Below are 23,363 nucleotides of genomic sequence, written 5' to 3'. Positions count from 1 at the left end.
TTTAATGAGATGGACTGATGCTGGTGATAACATACTATCATAGGTGTGCTTACCTAATGAGTTGGAGAATTCATTTTATCCTGGTGATGAAGCAGTGGTGTACACATCAGATGCTGATGAGATGTGAATGTGGGCGTTCCTGCTGATGAGGAATGGAAGCACAGACATTTCATGTTGTTGGGCTGAGGATGTAGACATGTTCTGTTGATTATACAGTAATTCATATACTTATGGCAAGTCTGAGATGTGAATGTGGGCGGTGCTGCTCATTATGGAAGTGGGACCTGCGCTGGCTCTGCTGATGAGGTTGTGGAACAGACTTCATAACAAAAGTGGGATGAGGGCTACTCCTGCTGATGAACAGTAGCAATTATAACACCAACACCTCATGATGAGGAGAGATGAGGACTGGTCCTACTTAGAGGTGGTAGCGCAAATACCTCATGATGAGGAGAGATGAGGACTGGTGCTACTCTACTCCAGAGGTGGTAGCACAAACACCTCATTATGAGAAGATGGATGTTAGCTTGCATTATTGTTTGTGTAGTAACGTGGAAACCTCATGATGATGTGAATGTGAGTGGTCCTGAGGGTGAGATGATATCACACATCACATGATGGTATGGGTATACAGACCGTTTCTGCTCATGAGAAGGTAGTTCTGCCGAATTATGATGGTGAAAAGTGGATGTTATTCCGGTTGTGATGATTTAATGGTGGTGTGAGAGCAGATTTTTCTAAAAGGTCCTTCTGTGATCCAGCAGCTGTGCTTATGAGAGGGTAGTTCCAAAAGATCCTGCAAGTACAGTAATCTCGTTTTAGCTGGTTTTGCAGTGAGATGATGGCCTGGGAATGTGTACAGCGTCAGGAGGTGTGGGGAGAGTTTTTGAATCCCCGGAAATTCTCCAAGTCCTTCTCTGACCATTATTATTTTACACATTTTCTGACTTCTTGCACTCAATTCTAGTGAACTCTCTTGGCTTTAAGGGCCTGATTTAGACCTTGGTGATAATACCGCCAATTTGCAGCGTCGGCGGACCCAAAAACACTGTCAAGTCGACGGGGTTCTACCCGCTGCTTTTAGATGTATTGCGGCTGAGCCGCTGATTACCACGACGGTGTGCCCTTCCTAGCCGTCAGGCTGGTGGGTTCCCACCCACCATATTTAGATGTTACAGTCCTGCAGGCGATGTACTGCTGACGGATTGCTGACGGAGGGAGGTCGTTGCTGGACCCAGGAGATACAATGGCTGTGGCTCTGGAATACAGGTAAGTCTCACACACACACACACACACACACCCACCCACACACTGTAACTTGGCCATACGTGTCCACCTGCACAACACACCACATACACACTATTCTCTGTTGCCATTCCACCACAACATAACACATACATGCCAAAAACGCAAATTGACATACATCCATGACACACTATACACACAACATTGATACTACACCCACACACAACACCCAACACAGCTACACACTTATCTACACAAACACACACAAAGGCACAACTACACACATCACAACAATGACCACCACAACACTCACCTGAATGTTTCATACTGCAACACACCACACAACATACAACATCATCAGACCCTTATGCAACTGCCACACATAATGACACAACCACACCACCCACTCCAGCTCCATTCACCTCAACCAGTCAATCCAGTCTCGCACACACACATGCATGTACTGACTGACATACGCAGCTGGCAGCACAACAGTACAGGTACATGTCCCCCTGCAATGTACACACATGGACATAGTTGACAAGTACAAGTGTAATGTCATTGTGATGCCAGCATTCAGTTCGTAATGAATAGTGGCACCATAATGATAGTTGTGTATGTGTGTAATATGTGTCTTGTACCAGTGTGTCCCCATCCATGTCGGACACAATTGATTCCCCGACATATGCATGTCACAGTAATTTTTATAAATTACTGTGACATATATATGACTGTAGTGGTCCCAAGCTCATGTGCAGTGGCCACACAACGGACACAGGCAATGCGGACTCCCTACCTTCCAGTCCAGCGACGGGGTTGTTTTCTCCATGGTCCAGTGGCAGCAGCAACGGAGGATCTTGTTCAGTTACTTCCAGTCAAAAATGGAAGTTAAAACGGGTGGGGACGGTATGTTTGTAAGTCATTTGCCCCCGTATCCTTCAATCTGCCAACTCCGATGTGGAGGTCGGACCACCACAGTTGGCCTGGCTGTAAGGCTCATTCAAATCTGCACAGCGGTAAGGGTAGGTGGAGTCCCACCGCCAGACATTATTTCCGTTGCTACAATTGATGCGGGTGGGAATCCTTGGCGCAGTCGGCGGGTCTCGGGCGGTCTTTCATCTATGGGACAGCCAACATCTTAATCGGGTGGGCAGACGCCACCTGCCCTTATTGATTACAGAGCTTGGCCTTCCTGGTCTGTGAAACCTTGCTTCAGATCCTGGCCTCTCTCTCCGCCTCTGCCCCATTATTTTGCCTTTCCCATCACACTGGCTGCAGAGATTGGCCTCTCTTGGCCTTTCTGACCACACTGGCTGTGGTGCCTGTCCTTTCTCATCACTGTGGTGCCAGGGCCTTGCCTCTCTTAGCCGCTTCCATCACTCTGGGTCTAGGGCCTTGCCTCTCTTGGCCTTTCTCATCACTCTGGCTCAGGCCCTGGCCTCTCAGCCTGGCCTTTCCCATCACTCTGGCTGCAGCTCTTGGCCTCTCCCATTACATTGGCTCAGAGCCTGGTCTTTCGGGGACTTTGTCCTGTCACAATGGCTGCAGAGCCTGGCCTCTCTTGGTCTCTCCCATCACACTGGCTGTAGTGTCTGGTTTCTCTGGGCCTTTCTACAGAGTTTAGTTTTCTGACTGCCTGGCCGTGATATTTTGGATCTAGCATCCTCTCCGTCTGAGTCCCTTTCTTGTTAGCTTTCACCTTTATATCCCACATTTGTTTACACAAGAATTTGTAAGACGGTGACTTGGTTAGTATAAAAGTCAGAAAGACTAGAGCGGGCGAGGCTAATTATGGGAAGGAAAATAAAATAAATGAAGTTGCTGTTGCTACTTGGGCCAAACCTTTCTTCCAAATTTAGTTTAATTCTGGACTCCTTTTGCAGCTGAGTTCTTGGGTAGATGTGACAGAAATGTTAGAGTTATAGGGGAGACAGTACTAGATAAAATGAAAAACCACATAATATTAAATGATCATAGATAACACTATAAGGATGATTGGCAAACACAAAATAAGACTGTGGAGACCTTGGAAGGAGAGACTTACAGAAAATAACTCTGTTATGAAAGAACAAAGAAGTGGGATAACGTAATGAAAGCAAAAAGAGCTGAGGTGAAGCTATCAAGTAGGACACAATACAAAGAACTATGCTAAAGTTAGAAGGTGAATACAATGAAAAGCACAGGATTAAAGTTGCGAAGGAAAATACATTATGAACAAAAGTGACGTAGAGTTATAAAGGAGAGTAAAATGAAGATATCTGAGCTAAAGATAAAAAAGTGGGTCATTGTAAAAAAAACTGGCTTCCCTGGTCCGAGTCAGCAAAGGATTGAGTTCAAAACTCTCTCTACCCGGTCCATAAAGTTCTTCATGGCGAGTCCTTTCCTGTTTCACTAACCTGCCCACGCCTTGTTGCTCGACGAGACACCTCAGGCCAAAAGATCCTTGTCACTTGCCTCGCCCTGCAAGAATTAACTGCATTAGTAGCTGACTGATTGACAGGCAACGCTCTTCCTTCTAGAGTTTGCTTCTGTCCTCTCTTCACACTCACAGTGACTTCTCAAGCTCAGGACATGTTGGACGACTCACTTCTTCTAACCTCTGTACCGCCCTGGCAGTATCTCTTACATTATCTAACATTTGTACAACATCGAACTGTAACACTCCGAAAGTCCAAAGCTATTGCTGGTGGACATGTATTTTTGGACGGAACGTTTGTTTGTAGTGTGCCTTGTTTTGAAAGAGTTGAGTGTGAGCTCCTGTCACATGGTGGTGGCGGAGAAATGGTCACTGCTTCTATGCGTACCAGTGTTACCGAATTATGTGAGAAGGAAAAAGATGCATGTAAGAAACTGGGCTGTTTGTAGATTCCCCTCACACCACTTTTTGCCCCAATTTAGACTACTGATGCGGTCGTTTTTTATCTGAAGGTGCATTGAGGTCTGCTATTCAGACCATAGTGCCAGTGTTCTTTCCCTTAAATTGTACTGTGAATAGTAAACGCAATTGACAACGACTTTACCATCCCTATAAGTCCCTAGTAAATGGTACCTGTGGTACCCAGGGCAGGGTGGTAAAAGGGTAACTAGGGCTGCAGCACTGATTGTACCACCCTGCTTGGCCTGAGTAAAAGCAGAGTCTGCAGAGCTGCCATGTCAGCCTGCATGAGAGTTCTACTCTGCCCACACCAAGTGCAGGCAGGGTCCTTTCACTGCCCATAGTACAGGTCAGGCACCCCTAAGGCAGACTTCTTATGGCCCAGGAGGCACGGTGCTCTGTGTTATGAGTGAGGACATACATGCACAAGTATATATGACTCTGTGATAGCATTTCAAACTTAATGCTGCCACAAGTGACCTGCGGTCCATAGGATAACATGAGCTGGCACCCGGGCATACCCTGGATGTCCAGCTCCATGATGGCCTGGCTGGTTTCCCCCCGTGTTTTAACCCTGAGCTTGAGTCTGGTGCCCAGGGTGAGCTTGTATGTACACTGATAACGTTCTTAGAGGATGCCCACCAAATTGCCAGCTTTCCCCTTCCTTGGTGGGCTCTCTGAGCCGTTTGCTGCCAAGACAAGAGTCTGCCCTCCTGCTGCTGCGTATCCCGGATGGAGACAAAGGACCTGGCAGGAAGGAGGTCATACATCCTCCCTCTCAGGATGGTTAGTGTTTACAGTAATCAAGGCGGTTAGCCTCAAAGGCTTTACCCGCCCTTGAGGTGTATTTGCCCCCCACTTGAGGTCAAAACCCTTCCCACCTTGTCCAGGCTGACAGGTAGGAAAATTAGTTATTCAAGAGGCATACACATCCAAGAGGCTAGCCACACCTTTAAGGTGGGCTAGGAGATCTGTACAGCTGAAAAAGGGTTCTGCCTTGTGGGTGGACAAGTGGCGTATCAGTGGTGGACTAGACTGGCCACTGTCCCTCTCACACCCTTAACACCACCTAAACCATAATTTACGGGGCCGCTCTGGCACCTAAACCTCAGTTCTGACATCGAATCTGAGAAGAGACGCTGAGAAGACGCCGTCACCGACAACAAGGCTTTGGAATCTGCTGCAGAGGAAAGATAGGACACTTAAGTACCCTGATGGGGACCATATACTGGAACTGTGTGTTTGACGTGTGCCAATGGCAAAAGCTTGTTGCCCCCTGCAAGAGGGACTCCAGTTAATGCCAGAAACTGAAGCAGACTCTCCAGATTTGTGGAACCAGTCACCTGCAACCTGCATAAGGATTGTTGTGCTGTGTCACAAGAAGTGCAACTTGTCAGGCCCCACTTTGTGAGCCCAAATAACATTGGTGACCTGCACCCTGGGTGTGGTAGTGAGACTCACACCAACGTTCGAGCTGCTACACCAGTCCTGTCGACCTCCAGTCAACGAAGTAGCTGTGGGTTACTTTTAGTGCTGCCAAGGCTTGTTGGTCACCAGCCTGATAACTGACCCATTCCCGGACTTCACCAACTCCAGAGCAGCTCCCAGCAACAGTGACTGACATCGGCAATGACCCCACTGTTGAGACCCTGCATCCTGAAGAAGGTGACTTCGACCAAGTGACAAAGCATATTTGGCACAACCCTCCTGTGACTGACAGCTGCAAGGCCACCTCTGCACCCGGACATGGCGGTGGAGCCCAGGTCCTGGGACCCCAAAAGTCTCTAAATCAAGATAAAAATCTGCTTTATTTTTCTAAATTGCTGTTGGATTTCCTTCAAGGTGTGTCAATTACTTATCGTCCATGTTGGTGTTATGAAATGCTTTACACATGTTCCTCTAAGTAGCCTGACTGCGCTTTGCCGCACAACCAGGACTGAGCTAAGGTTTACTGGTGTGAACCCTAGGTCAACTTCTGGGTAATGTGTTAGTATTACACTGTAGGACTCCCAGTCATACCACATAATACTGCCATCTTGCTACAGTGCATTTCATGCATCATTTTTTTCTATATATATAAACCCAGAGTCACTGCATGCGTTGGGCACTATTGTCTTGGTTTGATCGAAAGTCTTGTTCCTTACAACTGGATCTTCCATGGATTCACGTGCTTGAATTATTCCCCATCGTCCCTCTAGAGCGCTGGGTTCAGTATTGTAGTATCTTCATTGATAGTCATAAACGTTTGAATAATTCCCTACTGTGTGCGTGGGACCTGAAATACGTAATCCATTATTGTGAATTTCACATGTCCAGTATTAAAGGGGCCGCTCCACCTAGCCAGGGAAAGCCAAACTTACCCAAATGTATATTCTTGAAAATAATGTAATAGATTTCATAACTAAATCTCAGAGTCCTGATCATAGCCTTCTTAAGTGTGTGCTGAGTGAGAGTTACATAAGGCCTGATAAGCATGAATTAAGAAAGGTCACCCAGAGGTCACCACTGCTTTTAAGAGGTCTAATTGCTTCCAATCCCAGCATGCACTGTGCCGGCAGTCCACTGTCAAATCCGGTTCTTGTTTCTGGTTCATGACAGTGGGATTTAGGATTACTGTGTGTGTTCGTTTATGCCAGGTTTTTATTTTAGTAGTTTAATCGGTGTCTTCTATCATTCTGAAAGATTTAAACTTTATTTAGGATTTTCCTGTGACATTTTTATGATACACTGCCTCCTTTTTATTTTAAGCCACTTTCCTATGGCAGAAAAAAGGCAATGCGAGACCCCCTATAAAGTCTGTGGAGCCTCCCTCCCAATCAGCCGCCAACATTCAGTCACTGAATTCAAATTTTATGTACAAATTGTTCAGTAGAACATGAATGCATTGATCTGCATGCCAGATTAGAAGACATGATGGCCAGGGAGAAGGCAGAAAAGTAGTGCAGAGAAGGTTCAACCTCTACTCTGCCCATGTCCTCCGGCCCCAAAGGACTGCAGAGAAGGGAGGTCCAAGAAAAAGAGCTCTATGAAGGAAAAACAACCTGTGCCATCGCTGCTCCTGATACACCTCTTCAATCAACCCTGCTCAGCGTTGGGGAGATCGTAGTCAGACTGAGGTACAGTGCTGACATGTTTGATGCTTGGAGTTGGAGCTCTTTGGACACCACACTTGGCGTTGAGAAGATTTAATCCATTGCCGCTCAATGTCACAGCATTCTACATTGAGATGTTCATTACAGAAGGGACCTTCAATTTCGAAGCAGCATTGCATCAATGCCAGTCGATATTGAGACACTCGATGTTAATGCTTAATCTTCCCTTCTCTGTATCATCCTTCTTCAGTCAACAAACTGAGGAAGAAACATCTGCATGAGGAACAAGGCAGAAACCTTGAAGGCAGTCAGACTAGAAAAGAAAGAATTATTCTTCATGCAGTTTCATCACAAAGACCACAAATATTACCAGCTGCTGGGGGTTCAATGAAGTTCTCCTAGTCCCCCCCCCCCCAACAGCCCGAACAACCACGTCAAAGATATTCATACTATCAGAAGAGATGGGCCAAGTCAAAGTCTTGTAACCAGCAGTCCAGGGCCTCTAGAAGGTCTTCATCTGCTGCAGGCCAATGACTTGTCTGTCCCCTCCACTCTGTACTCATCTACCTGGAAGAGGCACCAGGTTCTTAACAGTTGTGCTGGATGATTATTTGATTTGTTTAAGAAAAAAAAATGTGTGGGGCCTGTTGCACAGGTATCTCTGAGGACCAATGCATCATCTACCTGTACAGGGAAATATGTATATTATTTGAGAAGAAAGCAGTAAAACTGGTCCCTCCTCTCTAAAAAGGGAAAGGCCCCTCCAAAGAAGGATTTCAGACCTATCGTAGACCTATGTCTAGCAACAAATACCTCAAAAGGGAGGTATTGTGATTGCTGGCTTAGCATCAAATCTACCCAGATCTTAGAACAAGGATGTGCGTGATCAACATTAGGGTCGGGTGTATACTTTCACTTCTCCATTCTATTTAAATAGTGATATTTCAAGTATAAACAATCTCTTTATGATGAAATATCAGGAGCTCAGTGGCTCAAAAGCACTAGACGTATGTGATTTCAGCATCGGGTTCGGCATGACACCTGCACCTCTGTTCAAGCTCTCTCAGTGAACAAACATTTAATGCCTGTGTTTGAAACAATATCAATGGTGGTGACTATCTCCAAAAACAGCGTGTCGCTTCAATCAAGGAAGGCATCTATTCTCAGAGCATTGTCTACAACTAATCGGACTTATTCTGTTTCTGCCTATCAAAACCAATTTGTTGATGACGCAATCCAAATCAAGAAAGAAATCTTGTCATTTGGATCAAGGCATCATTTTCTCTATTCCAGCCACTGTGTCGACTATGTCATTGATTCCTTTGTCAGTGACACGTGCAGCATCAACATCTGCGACAATAGTGCCTGTGAATCATCATGCTTTGTTCCGAGGACACGTCTATTATATCAGTGGCAAGAGTCCACATAAATGCCAAGCCCACCATGAGCGACAACACAATCTCTAGCAAGTCTTTATTTGCCCCGTTGCGATGTCTCCAATTGTGTTGACAATTCCTCCTCGTGCTTTTCAAGTTTCTTCTGTACCTTCCCAATCTGTAGAAACACATTCAGTATTTGTCTTCAAGTCTAAAAGAAGAGGAGTTTTTCTGAGGAAGTAAAATATCCTTCAGGCTTAGAGCCTTTTTTCTAAGAGGGAAATGGTGAAGAACACTCAATAGACCTTCCTCCGCTAAGTAATGCTCATTCTCCCAGGCATTTAAAAATTAAGCATCACTACTATCTTTGATGCAGTAAATGAAGCCATTATTTGTCAACAAAGTCATGAAGAGCCGCCCTAGTTGCATCATCGATGTGTGGACAGGCACTCTGACAGTCCACCAGTGGTGACCGTGCTTTTTATCATGCAATCTTCTTTGTAGTGCACAATTTTTTTATATCTATAATAGACTTCCAAATCCTATTCCTTCTGGTTCAGGATGATCTGTGCCTCCATTAATTTTGACTTCTGTTTTGTAACCATCACAAGTAATTCCAGTGTTTTATAGAAATAGATCACTTACAGAATCTGTGCTGTGACTCCACCACCATCTCCGGGGCCTCACACAACGGAAGATTTAGTTCAGCCTGGGACAACCAGTGAAATTGATGGGGGACTTTACAGATAAAATCACTACTGATCCTGGCACCTGTTCAGACTCGGATAACCACATTCTCAGAATGAGGCCGAAGTTTGTGATGAACATAAGCATCCAAGAGAACCAGAATGCGATGAATATATTGTTGTGGAAGACTTAAGCCTCCTGCCAGATGCCAAAGATTCTCTTGCAATGATTATGGAAGGTTTCACATTTATTTGAAATAGCTTCTCAAAAAATTCTCCTCTCAGTCACAGGCACTGACAAATCATGTTTTCTTTTTAATTTTAAGGGGTCCATTAGGATAATATCCATTCTAGATTATATTTGGGAAGAAAGTATCTTGGCCATGAAAACTGTAAGGTGAACAAGAAGTACAATCCCCTGAAGAGGTGCACCTCTTGTTTCTTAAACCAGGTCAGAACTGATTCAGTATTCTCTTCTCCGACCCAGAGGAGATCAAGGAATTTTACTACTGCTTGAACAGCACCAATCAACACGGAGGGCAAGAAAGAGGATTCTGTGGGCAGGAAAGTCAATTTCCTGGCCTGCAACAGCTCCTAAAGTTGGTAATGCTTCTCCTTTACTCTCAAGACTCTACCACCAGTTATGGCATGATGTTGCTCCCTGCGACAAGCAGTCAGCGGATGAAAAAGCACCAGCAAAGTCAGTTTCAAAGAAAGACGGGGTAAGTTCATCTGCCTTGCTACATGCGGCTATGAACTCATCATCATGAGGTTTTATACAAATGGGAAGTGGTGCAAGAATGTGTGGATGCAGATGGCTGAAAAGTGCTTCCTTCAGCCTGGACTAGGGGACCCACGTAATGGACGCGCCTTTTGATGCAAATTACTTTTGGAAAGAACGTGGAAGACATCTTACAGTCAATTAAGGTGGATAGTGACAAAACAAGGTTTCTGATGATTTTTTGGAAAAGGTCTTTTTCTGGTTATAGGGGATGCTACTAAAAAAAAGTATCAGTCCAACACTTTTTGTCCGTTCAGTAATTTCTGATCCTCCTAGGTATTCGGCCAGAAACATCAGAGGTACAGAAACCTGTCTAACAGATCAAAGGTGTGGAGGTGGACAATCATTGCACCAAGTTGTCAAGAAATGAACATAAGTTAAGCGCAGTCCTGCCCTCTCACCCAGCACGGGAAGAAATCACCACTTCCAGCAAGCACGAAAAGAGATCACTACAGACAAATGAGTTTGGACATTGTAAACACAGGTCATATTTTGGGCATTAATGGCTAGCCCCTGGTCCCATTCGGGTACAGGTAGGCACAGATGGGCTTGCCTTTGAAATACTTTTTTTTTTTTTTATCCTGGTGTCTGGAGTCGTGCATCCTCAGTGCGATTCACCTGAACCAGGAAACAGTGTCAAAATAAGGGCCCTAATTGCGGTAAGAATTCAAGCCAAAGAAAACAATTTGGTCAAGACAGAACTAGCTTTGAGAACTATGAAATATGTCAGTTCAGACTAAAGTTCAGTTCACAAGAGTCAATGGTAGTCCTTGCATGAGAGCTACTGTTGACCCTGGAGTGATCCATTCCTGATGCGGGCACTAGGCAAAGACACACAAGTAGGGTTGTGTTTTTATCAGGACAAGTGGGGAACCACTGTGTGGTAGGAATTTTGCGAATCCCTGCACGTTCTTGTAGTTTACATGACAGAAAAGCAAGGAAAAATAGTGTTTTTAATCAACGTTTCACCTTTGCAGGGTATTCTGGGTAAGAAAACTTTGCGAAATCCACACAAGCCACACCTCTGTGGACTGCCCCAAGTGTCTAGTTTTCAGAAATATCTGGGTTCAGTAGATTTCCTTATATGGCCGCCAAGCCCAAGACCAAAGACACAGGCGACCATCTTACAAAACCAGGCTGCTTTGTGATAGGTAATTTTGATGGCTGCACAATACGTTTTGGGCCCTTTCCTGTCGCAGTCACTCGCCAACATACACAAGTGAGGCAATGTTTTTCTCTGGAGATTTAGGGGAACACTGGGTGGTGTGAAATTTGTGGCTGCCTGCATATTCCAGGACTTCCCTTCATGGAAATGCAAGGAAATGCGTTTTTTAAGCAAAGTTTGTGATTTCAAGGGGATTCTGGATGAAGGAAAACTGGTGAGAGCCACGCAAGTCCTGCATTCTTGGACTCCCCTGGTACTAGTACGTTAAAGTTAATCCACCACTCACGCTGGTTATTTTTTTTCACCTCCAGAAATTATGGTTTCAAAGCATGAATACTGAATATTGAAACCAAGCCTTCTGAAGGGGAGCCATAAAGCCACTTCACAGCACCCACTGCTTTAAGGTCCATTTGCACGCCATTCATGCACAACACACAGTTTCATACTGCCGGCCTCGGGCCCAATCCGACCAATCACTGCACTCATATCAACTTAGTGCTGCCAGACAAAGGCCCATCACATTTATACGCCACAGGACGGAATAGGTTTGACTGCATTTTACCACCTGTCAAGTAACCCCTTCTTTCTTCCTGAACATTACCGAAGGCATGCGTAAGGAACCTTTACTAATGGCTCCTGTGACAGGCACATGAGGCTCAGGAAGATATGTTTTTCATGCGCCTTTAGCGCGCTCACTGTGCTAAATCCAACTCCTTCCAGTTTGTGGATGCAAGTTGGGGGTGTCCGAGTATGCCTTGCAAGGCCTATGCCTCGAACTGAGTGAGCATATCTATCTTTGAAACTAAGGCAGGCATGCTGGGGAATTTTCATGAAGTTCCATAAAGAGAACGTCACAAACTATGAAGAAGAGTAGTGTTTGGCACACAGGGTAGTCTGTGAGAACATCGCATATGTCTCAGCCATCATTATGTGCATTGCGGTGACTGTAATGCACTTATCATACAGCAAATTGAACATCTACTAAGTTCTGACTGGGGATGAACATTGCAAGCAGGCCAAACACTGACCCATACGTATCAATGTCCTTCAGTGCCAGCGTGGCACCAGAGTTTGAATCTATAGGTGTAGATGATGTACCTAGGTACTACCTTTACTATCTGCCTTCCACCTGTAATATCCCTGGGAAAGCACACCTACAGTAAGCTTTTCTTACCCACTCATGTCTCTGTCCTCCTCAGAGTCCTGACTAATCCTGTATAATTGCCATATAATTGCCAAGTGAACCTACACTAATGTCTTCCGCCATTAACTACTTGAAGCTCAAGAAGACATGTCTTTCATGCGCCGTCAGCCCACTTACTGTGCTAAATCCATCTCCTTCCAGTTTGTGGAAGCAAGTTGGGGGTGTCCGAGTATGCCTCGTGAGGCCTATTCCTTGTAGTGAGTGAGCATATCTGCCATTGAAACTAAGGCAGACATGATGGTGAATACTGTCTAAGGTCTCTAGAGTCAAACACATATCCTGCGGGACTCATTCACCAACACTTCCGCTTTTGCTTTGAAAGTGAAGCCACAAATTGAGTTTGCACAATATCAGAAAAGTAGAATTGTTGGTGAATATGTCCGACAGGATATATGTTTGACTTATTACACATACTCTGGTTCTCGTTAGCAATCAGGGTGGCCCTTGTGTAGCATACATAGTTCCCTAACAAGCACTTAAAAATTCTGTCACACCTTTACAATTTTGCCACACAGGGTCTTTTAGAAAGTCTTTTTGGCATAATTACCCCCCCCCCCTTTTTGCCTGCTGTCAATGTGTTTTGACTGTGTTCACTGGAATCCTGATACCCAGTACCCAAGTGACTGTACTCTATCTCTCTACATTTGGTTGCTCAGGACCTGGCACACCCCACAATTGGCCTACTGATGCCCCCATATAAGTCCCTAATATACGGTACTTAGGTACCCAGGGCAATGGGGCCCCAGGGGTTCCCCATGCGCTGCAGCATGGATTGTGCCACCCATGGGAGCCCATGCAAAATGTCTTTCACTACAGGTCACTGCACCAGGTCACTGTAAGTCACCCATATGACAAGCCGACCTAGCCCAGAGGGCAGGGTGCAGGTGCCTGTGTGTGAGGGCACCTCTGCATGGTGCTCCATTTTCCTGGACTTTGTAAGTGTGGGGAAGCCATTTTACCCATGTACTGGACACAGGTCACTCTGTGTCTAGCTACATAATGGTAACTCCGAACCTGGGCATGTTTGGTATCAAACATGTTGGAATCATACCCCAATACTGTTGCCAGTATTGGTTGTATGATTCCATGCATTGCTCCTACCAATCTTCTGGGGTTTTCTGGGCAACCAGCACTGCTGTCACCCCACGGACAGGTGTCTGCCCTCCTGCTGCTTGATCAGCTCAAGCAGAGGAAGGCAGAACAAAGGATTTCCTTTGGGAGAGGGAGGCAACACCCTCTCCATTTCGAAATAGGTGTTACATAGCTTGGGAGGGGTATCCTCCCCTAGCCACCGGTATGCTTTGAAGGGCACATTTGGTGTCCTCCTTGCATAAACCAGTTTGTACCAGTCCAGGGACCCCTGGTCCCTGCTCTGGTGCGAAACTGGACAATGGGAAGGGGAGTGATCACTCCCCTGTCAATTACAACCTCAGGGGTGGTGCCCAGAGTTCCTCCTGGCGGCCACTTGATTCTGCCATCTCGAATCCAAGGTGGGCAGAGGACCCTGGGAGCATCTTAGTGGCCAAGTCAGGCAGATGACGTCACGCCCCCTCCTGATCGGTGGTCACCCTGCTAGGTGACCAATCCCCCTTCCTGGGCTATTTAGGGTCTCCCTTCCAGGTGGCTCTTCAAAGTCGACATGCAAGATTCCAGCAGGACTCCTCTGCATCGTTTACTTCATCTTCTGGCCACCGGGACTGCAACTGGATCCTCCAGGAACCGACAATTTGCAAATCTAGTGACGACTTTGCTCTGCAACATTGTTTCTCCGGCTCCTTCCAGCAACTGCAACATTTCCCTGGCTGTGCATCCTCTGAGGGCGGCAAGTCTTCAGCCTGCACAAGAAGCAAGAAGGAATCTCCCTTGAAGTGAAGGAGTCACTCCCCTGCATTCGCAGGCACCAACTGCTACGATGACCGGCTGCGTGGATCCTTTCTCCTGAACCGTGTGGTTCCTGTATCACAGGTGGTGGCATGGAGTGGTCCCCTTTGCCCTCTCTACCAGCTGTCCAACTTGGGAGACAGTAGGCCCTTGCCTCTCCTTTCAGGACAGTAACCCTGTGCACTGTGACTCTTGCAGCTACCAAGGCTTGTTTGTTCCTTCTCCAAGGGATCTTCAGACTTCACGTAGCCCCAGGCTCCAGTACGCTTCCCTGCAAAGCACAGTCTCCTGCCTGTTGCTCCAGCGACGTGGGACTCCTCTCCAGGTGTGCTGAGAGGGCCTCACTGCGACTCCTATACCTGCTGTCTGTGGGTCGCCCCTGGGGGCTGCCTCCTTTTGTGACTCTCCCAGCTGCTGGGGGTCACCTTGGACTCTCCTCCTTGGGTCGAGTCCCCTGTGCCTTGCTGGTCCTCTTCTTGCAGTGCGCTGATGTCACAGATGGGCGGGGGGGCAAAGGGAGATGCGGAAGCTATCCTGTATCTCCCAAGAGTATTTTTTTTTTTTTTTAAATGAGGATTTTTTTTAAAGCCCTTCCTGTTGTTGGCCAGTGGCCTTGGCCTGCACCAGGAAGAGTTGGCCGACACACACCCCCAAGGGGTTACATTTTCCACCATTTCAAAGTGTTTTATTTACAAACAGCAGGCATCTTGCTCTTAGTGGTCTGTATACGCAGTGCCATATTTATAACAGAGAATACAGCCATCTGTTTCAATGAGAGAAATTTAGAGTGAATAAATATGCTTCATAAAACATTAAGACATAATTTACTTAATTGAAAATGGATAAAAATATTGACTCAGTGTTTCATAGAAATATTTTCCTTTTCCTGACGTTTCTCCAATTTAAAAAATGACTGTATTTTTCAGTTATAGATATGGCACAGTGTCTGCAGGCCACTGGGAGCAAGATGCTTGGTGTTCATAAATATGACACTTTGAAATGGGAGCGAATTAAAATGAAAAGTTAATTTAATCTTTAGATCATTTTAATTTTCTCCCATTTCAAAGGATACAAAAAAACATAATTGTGTTCGCCCACTCCAATACTGAGTTGAGAAGGACCTTTATTTAAAATTTAAGTACCTCAGTGCTTCAGTTCTTCACCTCTTTGCCCCAGCACTGCTCATTAGACTCTGCTGTCTGTAGCCTGATGACAATAATGTAAAATAAACACAGCCTTCTCTTAACTTTAAAAGGAAAATGTGACTCTGGCTTAATTAAAAATGAACTAAAAGGTGCGAGCTACTCTGAAGGGGTCTGCGAGCTACAGGTAGCTCAGAAGTGGTAGCTCGTGGTAGGTAGCTCTCGATCGACTGCTTGGAGACACCTGTTGTAAGCAATGTACACTCTGCTGCACTATTTGATGAACTCTCTTTCGATCTTCAGACGCAGACTCTTTGGAGGAAGAATTGACGTTCACACCAGTGTTTCACACGCAGATTCCTGCTGACGAAGGCGATTGGACCAGAGCCCCAAATAGTCTGGGTAAGAAGGATCCAGGAGTTCTGAGCACCTTTCATTGTTCGTCAGTGGAGATTGAGACTGATCTTTCTAGGCCACTTTTAATGTATTCTTAATCTGTGCCTGGTCCCAAGTACTTTCTATGTGCTCGTGTAAGCAGCTACTTCATTTGTATCATTATATAGCGCTGTGTCTGACTGGCGAGGTTGTGAAGCTCTCTGATGGGTATTGGGTACCTGGGCGCCCCGGGAGTGTGTGATTGAAAGGTGTCGTCGTAGGTAGGTCTGTATGCAGCGCGCTCTGTGAGCTCTGGAGACATGATGTAATTAATTCATTACTTACTGGTAATTCTCATTACTCCAAATACCATTTGTTTTCATCCCAATACTTTCTTCAATGAGGTGTTTCACCTCTACCCAGGCGTCCTAGCCAAAACCAATCAAAAAGTTCCTCTTAACCTCCCCTCCCTTACCCCTCTCTGTACTCCAGATACCTTTACCCATAAAAGGGCAGAGAGCCCAGAACATGACCTGAGCATCCCAAAGCCCAGGTCAGCTGAGTAGGAGTCAGGCTGGTAACTGGGAAGTAAAACCACATCCAGAGTGTGGAGGGATTCTTCCTCCGGAGTAGCCGGGTTTGGAAAAAACAAGAAGGAAAAGTTATATCGTGGCACTGGTGAAACGAAGAGACCACCTTGGGAAGAAAACCAGGACCCAGACACAAAACCAACCCATCATAAGACAATTGTAAATAGGAGTGCTGGATAGACAAAGAAGTCCGTTCACCCAAGCGCAGTGCCTGGGTGATGGCGACCAGAGACAACACTTTTAAGGAAAGAACCTTCCAAGCCACATCAGCCAGAGGTTCAAATGGAGCCGACTGAAGGGCCAGAAAAACCAAAGGCAGATCCCTAGCAGGAACCACAGAACTAACCTTAGGTTTCAAGAAAGAAAACCCCTTCAAAAGACGGGAGCCTAGAGTCAGAATTTCCTGTTTACTGAATGGGGAACGAAGGGCCCTAATAGCAGCCCACTGAACCCTCAAAGTAGCTACTGCTAGACCCTTCAGAAACTGAAAACACCTGAAGCAGGATACTAGACTGGATCCAAAGAGTGATCAGCACACCACTGAAGAAAAGAAGACCAATGATGAGCATAGGCCTTCCTAGTAGAACCTTTACAAGACAATTGAATGGAGACCACCACAGGATAGGAGAGGCCATGCAACTTCAAACCCCTCCTCTCAAGAACCAAACCGACAGAAGCATCCATTGACAAGTGGCAGGCGGAAGAACAGGTGGCCAGAGAGGACACAGATAGCATTGCAGAACCCACTCTGGCACTGTCGACATCAACTGCAACAGAGGAAACCACCCATCCGAAGCCAAAATGGGGCCACCAAAATGAGAGACACCTCCTCTCTCTGAAGCCTGGCCAAGAGCTTGGGCACAAGAGGGAACAGAGAGAAGGCATACAAGAGAACAGGAGGCCAGGGAAGGTTCAGAGCATCCACCCCCACACACACCCAATTCTGGGGACCTTGAGAAAAAGGTCGGTAGGAGAGAATTCTCAGCGGAAGTGAAGAGGTTGACCAGAGGAGTGCCAAACCTGTGATACAGTGGAGTGAAAATACCTGGATCCAGACAGAATTTGAGCGAAGAAGGAAAAACCCTGCTGAGTTTGTTGGTTGGAACATTGTCTTTCCCACAAATTTACGTGGTGGACAGGGAGAGGTGAGACTGCCCAACAACCTATCTGGAAAGCCAGAGATGCAAGGGAGCGGGATCCCGTGCTGGACTATTTGTTGATGTATGATTTGGCCACCGTGTTGTCCGGACGAGCACCACGTGACCCCTGATAAAGGGGGAAAAATGCACAAGAGCCAGAAAAATTGCCATCAGCTCCTTTCAATTCGAAGAAAGCCTGCACTCCTGAGGAGACCAAATTCCGTGTACCGTGAGAGAGTCCAAAGTGGCCCCCCAACCCAGACCGCTGGCATCGGTAGTAATCACTGGGGCAGGGAGAGCCAGAGGAACACCCGGAGTCAAGTTTCAGGGATCTAGCCACCACTGGCGCAAATGCCAAATGTGGGGGAACAGAGGAACCAGGGAGTACAGTGACTGCTGATGTAGGATCCAGTGAGACAGCAGATGCCGGACCAGCAGACCCAGGTGCAGACGAGCATAGAAGATGACGAAGACGCCAGAAGCCTGAAAGAAAGAAAACACCACCACCAATCAGGACCTCTGATCACAAATAGGAACACAAAATCAAAGAAGGAATCAGAATTCAAAGACCACATACCATGTGACCTTGAACTTGCAGCCACTCTCAAGCTGTCACAGCACTCTCCCAACCAGTGCCTAATTTGTAAATAAAAACGCGCTGGTGCCCAAAGCCCTCCTCTTAAACACACGGCTGCTGCAATTAAATGTGGGAACAAGGAATAGAGGCAGCACAATCCTGATGCTATCTCAGGCCTCTTCAATCCATACAAAGCCACTCTCTGCCCCTTCAGCTCGCCCTAGCAGCTTTCTACTTTCTCCCTTTGTGACGCTTTTTCGTTTTTCCCTTCCTCCGTCTTTCCCATATGTGTCTTTTGCACGCAGCAAATGCCTGAGACAGAAGAATAAGCCTCGGCCCTCAAAAATAAGTGCCGGTGCTCAGCACCGGAAACAACAAGCCCAAATTAAAGTACAGCTTCCGACCCAGAGACCAAAGCAGATTGTGCAACACCAGCGCAAAGTCCCAAGGAAGACTGCCTGTGCCCACAGCTGTCTGGAAACGGGCCAGATGAACTGCAGATCCTGCGGTCCAGAGTGTGGCAAACCAGAACAATCTGGGACTAGAGCACCAACAGACGAGGATGGTGGATGAGCTAATCGTCCAGATAGGGATGAATCATCACCAACAGCCCCTGTAGATGTACTACCAAGGGGGCCATGACCTTGGTGAACACCCTGAGAGAGGTGGCCAGCCCAAAGGGAAGCACCCTGAACTGCCAATAGATGCTGTTCACACTGAAACTGAGGAATTGCTGATGGAACTGAGCAACGGGTATGTGAAGCTATGCGTCCATTAAGTCCAAGGAGGCCAACCATTACCCTGGACGAATCTCAGAAATAATGTGCTGCAAAGTGTCCATTTTGAACCAAGACTTCTTGAGGAACTGATTCAGGAGTTGGACATTGAAAATGAGTCAAACCTTTCCCCTTGGCTTGGGAACCAAAAAGACTGTGGAGTAAAACCCTTTTACTTCCTGCCCCTGGGGGACAGGAAACACAGTACGCTTCATGGCAAGATCTGCAATTTCTTGCAACAGAACAGACAGATCGGAGGTGCCCGAAAGGGACTCTACAGTGCCTGAAGGAGGAGGAAGGCTGCCGAAGTCCAGAGAACAACCGCCAGAGATGATACATAAAACCAAGTGTCTGAAATATATCTTTCCCAGGTAGGAAGAAAAGCAGCCAGACAACCTCCTCCCGAGAGCAGGATAGTCAGGAACGCTTCCCAGGCTTGGGGGAGTGAGGGAAAGGCTTGGAGAAAAGACGAGTAGAAAAAGAGGAAGACTTGGCAATTGGCTCGGAGCAGAAACGTTTAGAAAAACCACAGGCTTTTCTTGACGATTCACTCCTGGCGCGAGACCGAAATAACTGAGCATGTTTCTGGTTTTTAAAGACTTTATAGAGCATAGGTTCTAAATCATCCCCAAAAAGGTGACTGCCAGTAAAGGACATATGCAGTATCCCAGACTTCTGGGCCTCGTCCACTTTCCAATCATGCAGATACACATGACGGCGGGCTGAAACTGAAGAAGCCATGGCAGGAGCAGAAGCCTTTAAAACATCACATGACACATCCACCAGTAACTGCCTGATTCTCCGTTTGGGAGAACAAGGAAGCACATTGAACGCCCTCCTGTAAGGCCAGAGTAAGAGACTGGAAGTCTTTGACCAAAGATTGAGAAGCGTATACTGCCTAAATAGCAGCTCATATCGCCAGGTTCAGACCAGAAAAGGAGTTCTTCAAGGAGGCATCTACCCTGCAGTCCACAAAGTCAGAAATAGAAACCTCCTCTGACAAAATAGACAGACTACCAACCAAATGAGAAAGAAGGGGATCAATCTTCAAGGAGGCAGGAAACTCAGAATCACCCATCTGCTGAGGATAATGGTGAGTCAAAAACCGAGGAAGGTCCGCCTTCTCCTGGTCTTTCCACTCCCTCAAAAGAAGATCCAACACTTCCTCATTGACAGCCAAAGAAGTAGGAGGATGGGAATGGAATTATTGAAACAGACCAGGAGTAGGCCTAGGAGTAGTCCATAGGAACTTCCATAGGAATGCTCAGGTTGTCATCCAAATACTAAAACAGAGCCAAAAGATCCTGTTTTTGAAGATCTTTGAAACAAGGCAGCGCCTCTACCACAGTCGAGTCAGTGTCTTCATCGTAGTCCGGAGAAGGCCAAGAAGAGAAAGAGGAAGGAGAAGAAACCAGAAAGGAGGATACTGAAGAGGTAGGCGAGGATGGAGAATAATGCATACCCCCAGAGTCTTTAGACTTTGTAAAAGTATCAGCGAGAGAGGACAAAAGCATTTGAAACTGATCTTCTGAAAGTCCCATGGAGTGGGAGGTGCCAGGTAGAACCGCCTCCGACCGAGAACGCTTCCTTCCTTCTTTGGTGTCAGCTGAGCAATGGCGCTCTTAGCAGACTTCTTCCTGTGGTCTATGATGAAACAAACAGAAGAAGAAAGCACAGAACCACAGGTATATAGGCAGAAGAAGGACCCCGAGTAGACCAGACCAAAGCTTGGAAAAAAAAAAAAATACAAAAGAAACCAGGCCAAGAGCTGAGAAGCGCAAACAAGAACATAGTTGCCCCCAGGAAGAGACACAACCAAAAATGAACCAGCAGCAATATGAAGAAATTGAATTGAAGAAAAGCTGCGGTAACGTACATGTATGTATATATGTGTGTGTATGTGTATATATATATATATGTTCAATGGCATGTGTAGCTGCCAATGCACATGCTATGCACAGCTTCCTCCATTTAGTGTTGGGCTTGGAATGTTACAAGTTTTTTTTCTTCGAAGAAGTCATTTTTGAGTCACGGGATCGAGTGACTCCTCCTTTCGGTCATAGTGCGCATGGGCATCGACTCCTGTGTTAGATTATTTTCTTTCCGCTGTTGGTTTCGGACGTGTTTCCTCTTGCTCCGAGCTTTTTGATTTGGAAACTTTAGATAACTTTCTTTGACCGTCGGTATTGTTTAGATTGTGTTTCCATCTATAGTCGAGACAATAGTACCTTCAAAAACAAGATTTTGCCCTTTTGGGCGCAAGCGCCAAACTCTGGCCTGTTCAGGCCTACCATGCCGAAGCATGATGGATCGGACTCCATTCCGATTCTGTCCTAGATGCCACAGGAAATTTCCATACAGACCAACACCTGGTATGTAATCTATGTCTCCCTCCCGATCACCGAAAAGAAGACTGTGAAGCCTGATGGCCGTTCCGATCCAAGAAGACACTGTATGACCGGAGAGCCAGGAAACTGAAAATGGCGTAGAAGACTACAGAATACGTCGACACTGTTGAGGAAAAACAGGCACAGTCGGCAGATTCAATTCAGGACACCGACTCCGAAGAAGACTCGGAGGAGGATAGCCAACTCATCACTGCGGGTGAGCATGTGAGTATGACTGCCCCTAAGCCCACTCCTAAAAAAACATCAAAGGCCTTTGGTCCACCACTGCCAGAGAGCCATGGTTTGACACAAAAGAAAATAGTCAGAGACCCACCTTCAGGTTCGGCGCCGAAACAGGCCACACTAACTTCGATAACGGAGTTGAACAAATCCACCAAAAGCTCCACTTCCAAACCGAGCAGGCGTCCACACTCTTCGGTGTCGAAACCTCAACGTCCTGCATCGGAGCCGAAACAACAGGCTGTATTTACGGGCAGATTAAAGTAGAGCTCAAAGACATATGATGAACACTCCTCTAAATCACCAAAATCATCAGAATACATTTTTGAGGACACTGACATTCAGCCTATTCTGGAAATCATGGATGAAAGACAGTCAAGGATTCATATCCATAAAGATACTGGGAGGATCATTGCTGCACCTCCTCCACAAGCAAAAAGAAAATTGGCTTTTCAGGAACATCCCGATACTGCTCCACCACCAACAACGATTTTTAAATGGAAGGAGAAGCCATTACCTCTGCATTCTTCTCCCCCTCATTCACCACAACTTTTTTTCACCACCACCCACTAGTCCACCACCATTGCCTTCACCAATTCACTCACACACTTATTGTCACGGTGTAGGTACTCCTCAGACTCGGTGTGATGCAAACAAGGTCCACCTCCTGACACCACCAAGTCACTGATAAAAAACCACAGTGCATTGGAGTAATCAAGCGAGGGAAGGAAGGTGAAGGATCAGCAGGGACGGGATAAATGTAAAGAAAAATACACAGTGTTAATTATCACATTGTCTGTCTATTCTCATAAGGTCTCACTAAAACCAAAACGTCCTGGCCTGCCCATAACTCATAAGGGCAGAACTAGTCCAAAGCCTGACTATGTTCCATCAGTATCACCAATGGATGACCCAAGCCAACTACGGCCACTAATAATCACCTAAGGGTCTCACCGCCCTTCCTCTTAAACAATACTACAGTACGTATAACGAAACAAACATGAGGAGAAAGAATAAGGTGAAGAAAATCTATTTTGTACTTCTTCCTATGATTCAGTTAACCCACTAAGCCTTTCGTTAATGTCACGTATATTTGAAGAAGTAACTCGTTCATATCTCAGTGAATGTTGACAAGAATTATTTGTCCCGGCTGTTTGGAATCCTGCAAACAGTAAATCTCATTCTGAATTGCCGCCAACAAAAAGCCAAAAGATTATGTCTCATAAGATCGCCGTTCCTTTATTATGGTACCTCAAAAAGTAAAGTGCTCCAATATATGACAGTCACCCACAACCTGGCCGTAAGGAATGCAGAAATAAAGAAAGGCGATAGCCTCCGGCAAGTAGCAAGCTTGCCGCTTACCACCTTCTTAGTACTTGGAATTCGAAAGGAGGAGCAGCTAGGAACTCCTTCTGCCGGTAAAAAGTCAGTTTCCAGGAGGGGGCACTGATGAATCTCATTCCTCTTTTCCGGCCGCCGATGAATTCCCCCCTGGGGAACGCCGTCCGCTCCTACTTCGTTGAGGCTCCGACCTGCCTCATTAGCACAAATAACGCACACCCTTTCCAGGGTGCGCCGACTTTTACGCGATCTCTACCGCGCTGGGCTTCATGGGAGGTGTAGTCCCTAATGACTACAATCTCCCGATCGGCCCTGTAGGCGCCGGCTAGCACCTGACAGTACGCCCACCTCCAAAGCGCCTCCTAGGGCCAGGTTTAGTGGGATGACAAGCATGAAACCGTTGCACCGCCCTAGGGGCATGAACATTGCCTTCCGGCTCCCATGAATCCTCCTCGGCCTCATACCCTTTCCACGACACCAAGTACCATAAC

At 46.4% G+C, this 23,363-nt stretch overlaps 1 protein-coding gene across 1 annotated transcript in view; it reads left to right on the top strand.

Moving 5' to 3' along the window:
- The window catches only part of FSIP1 (fibrous sheath interacting protein 1), a 577,935-nt gene that overhangs the window by 161,580 nt on the left and 392,992 nt on the right, over nt 1-23,363 (top strand). Inside the window, exon 6 of the mRNA XM_069209159.1 lies at nt 15,751-15,849. Within this exon, the coding sequence (XP_069065260.1) occupies nt 15,751-15,849 (99 nt within the window). The remainder of the gene's footprint in view (nt 1-15,750; nt 15,850-23,363) is intronic.

This window comes from Pleurodeles waltl, chromosome 9, assembly GCF_031143425.1.
Source record: "Pleurodeles waltl isolate 20211129_DDA chromosome 9, aPleWal1.hap1.20221129, whole genome shotgun sequence".
Taxonomy (NCBI): Eukaryota; Metazoa; Chordata; class Amphibia; order Caudata; family Salamandridae; genus Pleurodeles; species Pleurodeles waltl.
The sequence above is the reverse complement of the archived record's forward strand: the minus strand, read 5'-3'. Positions and strand labels throughout refer to the sequence as shown.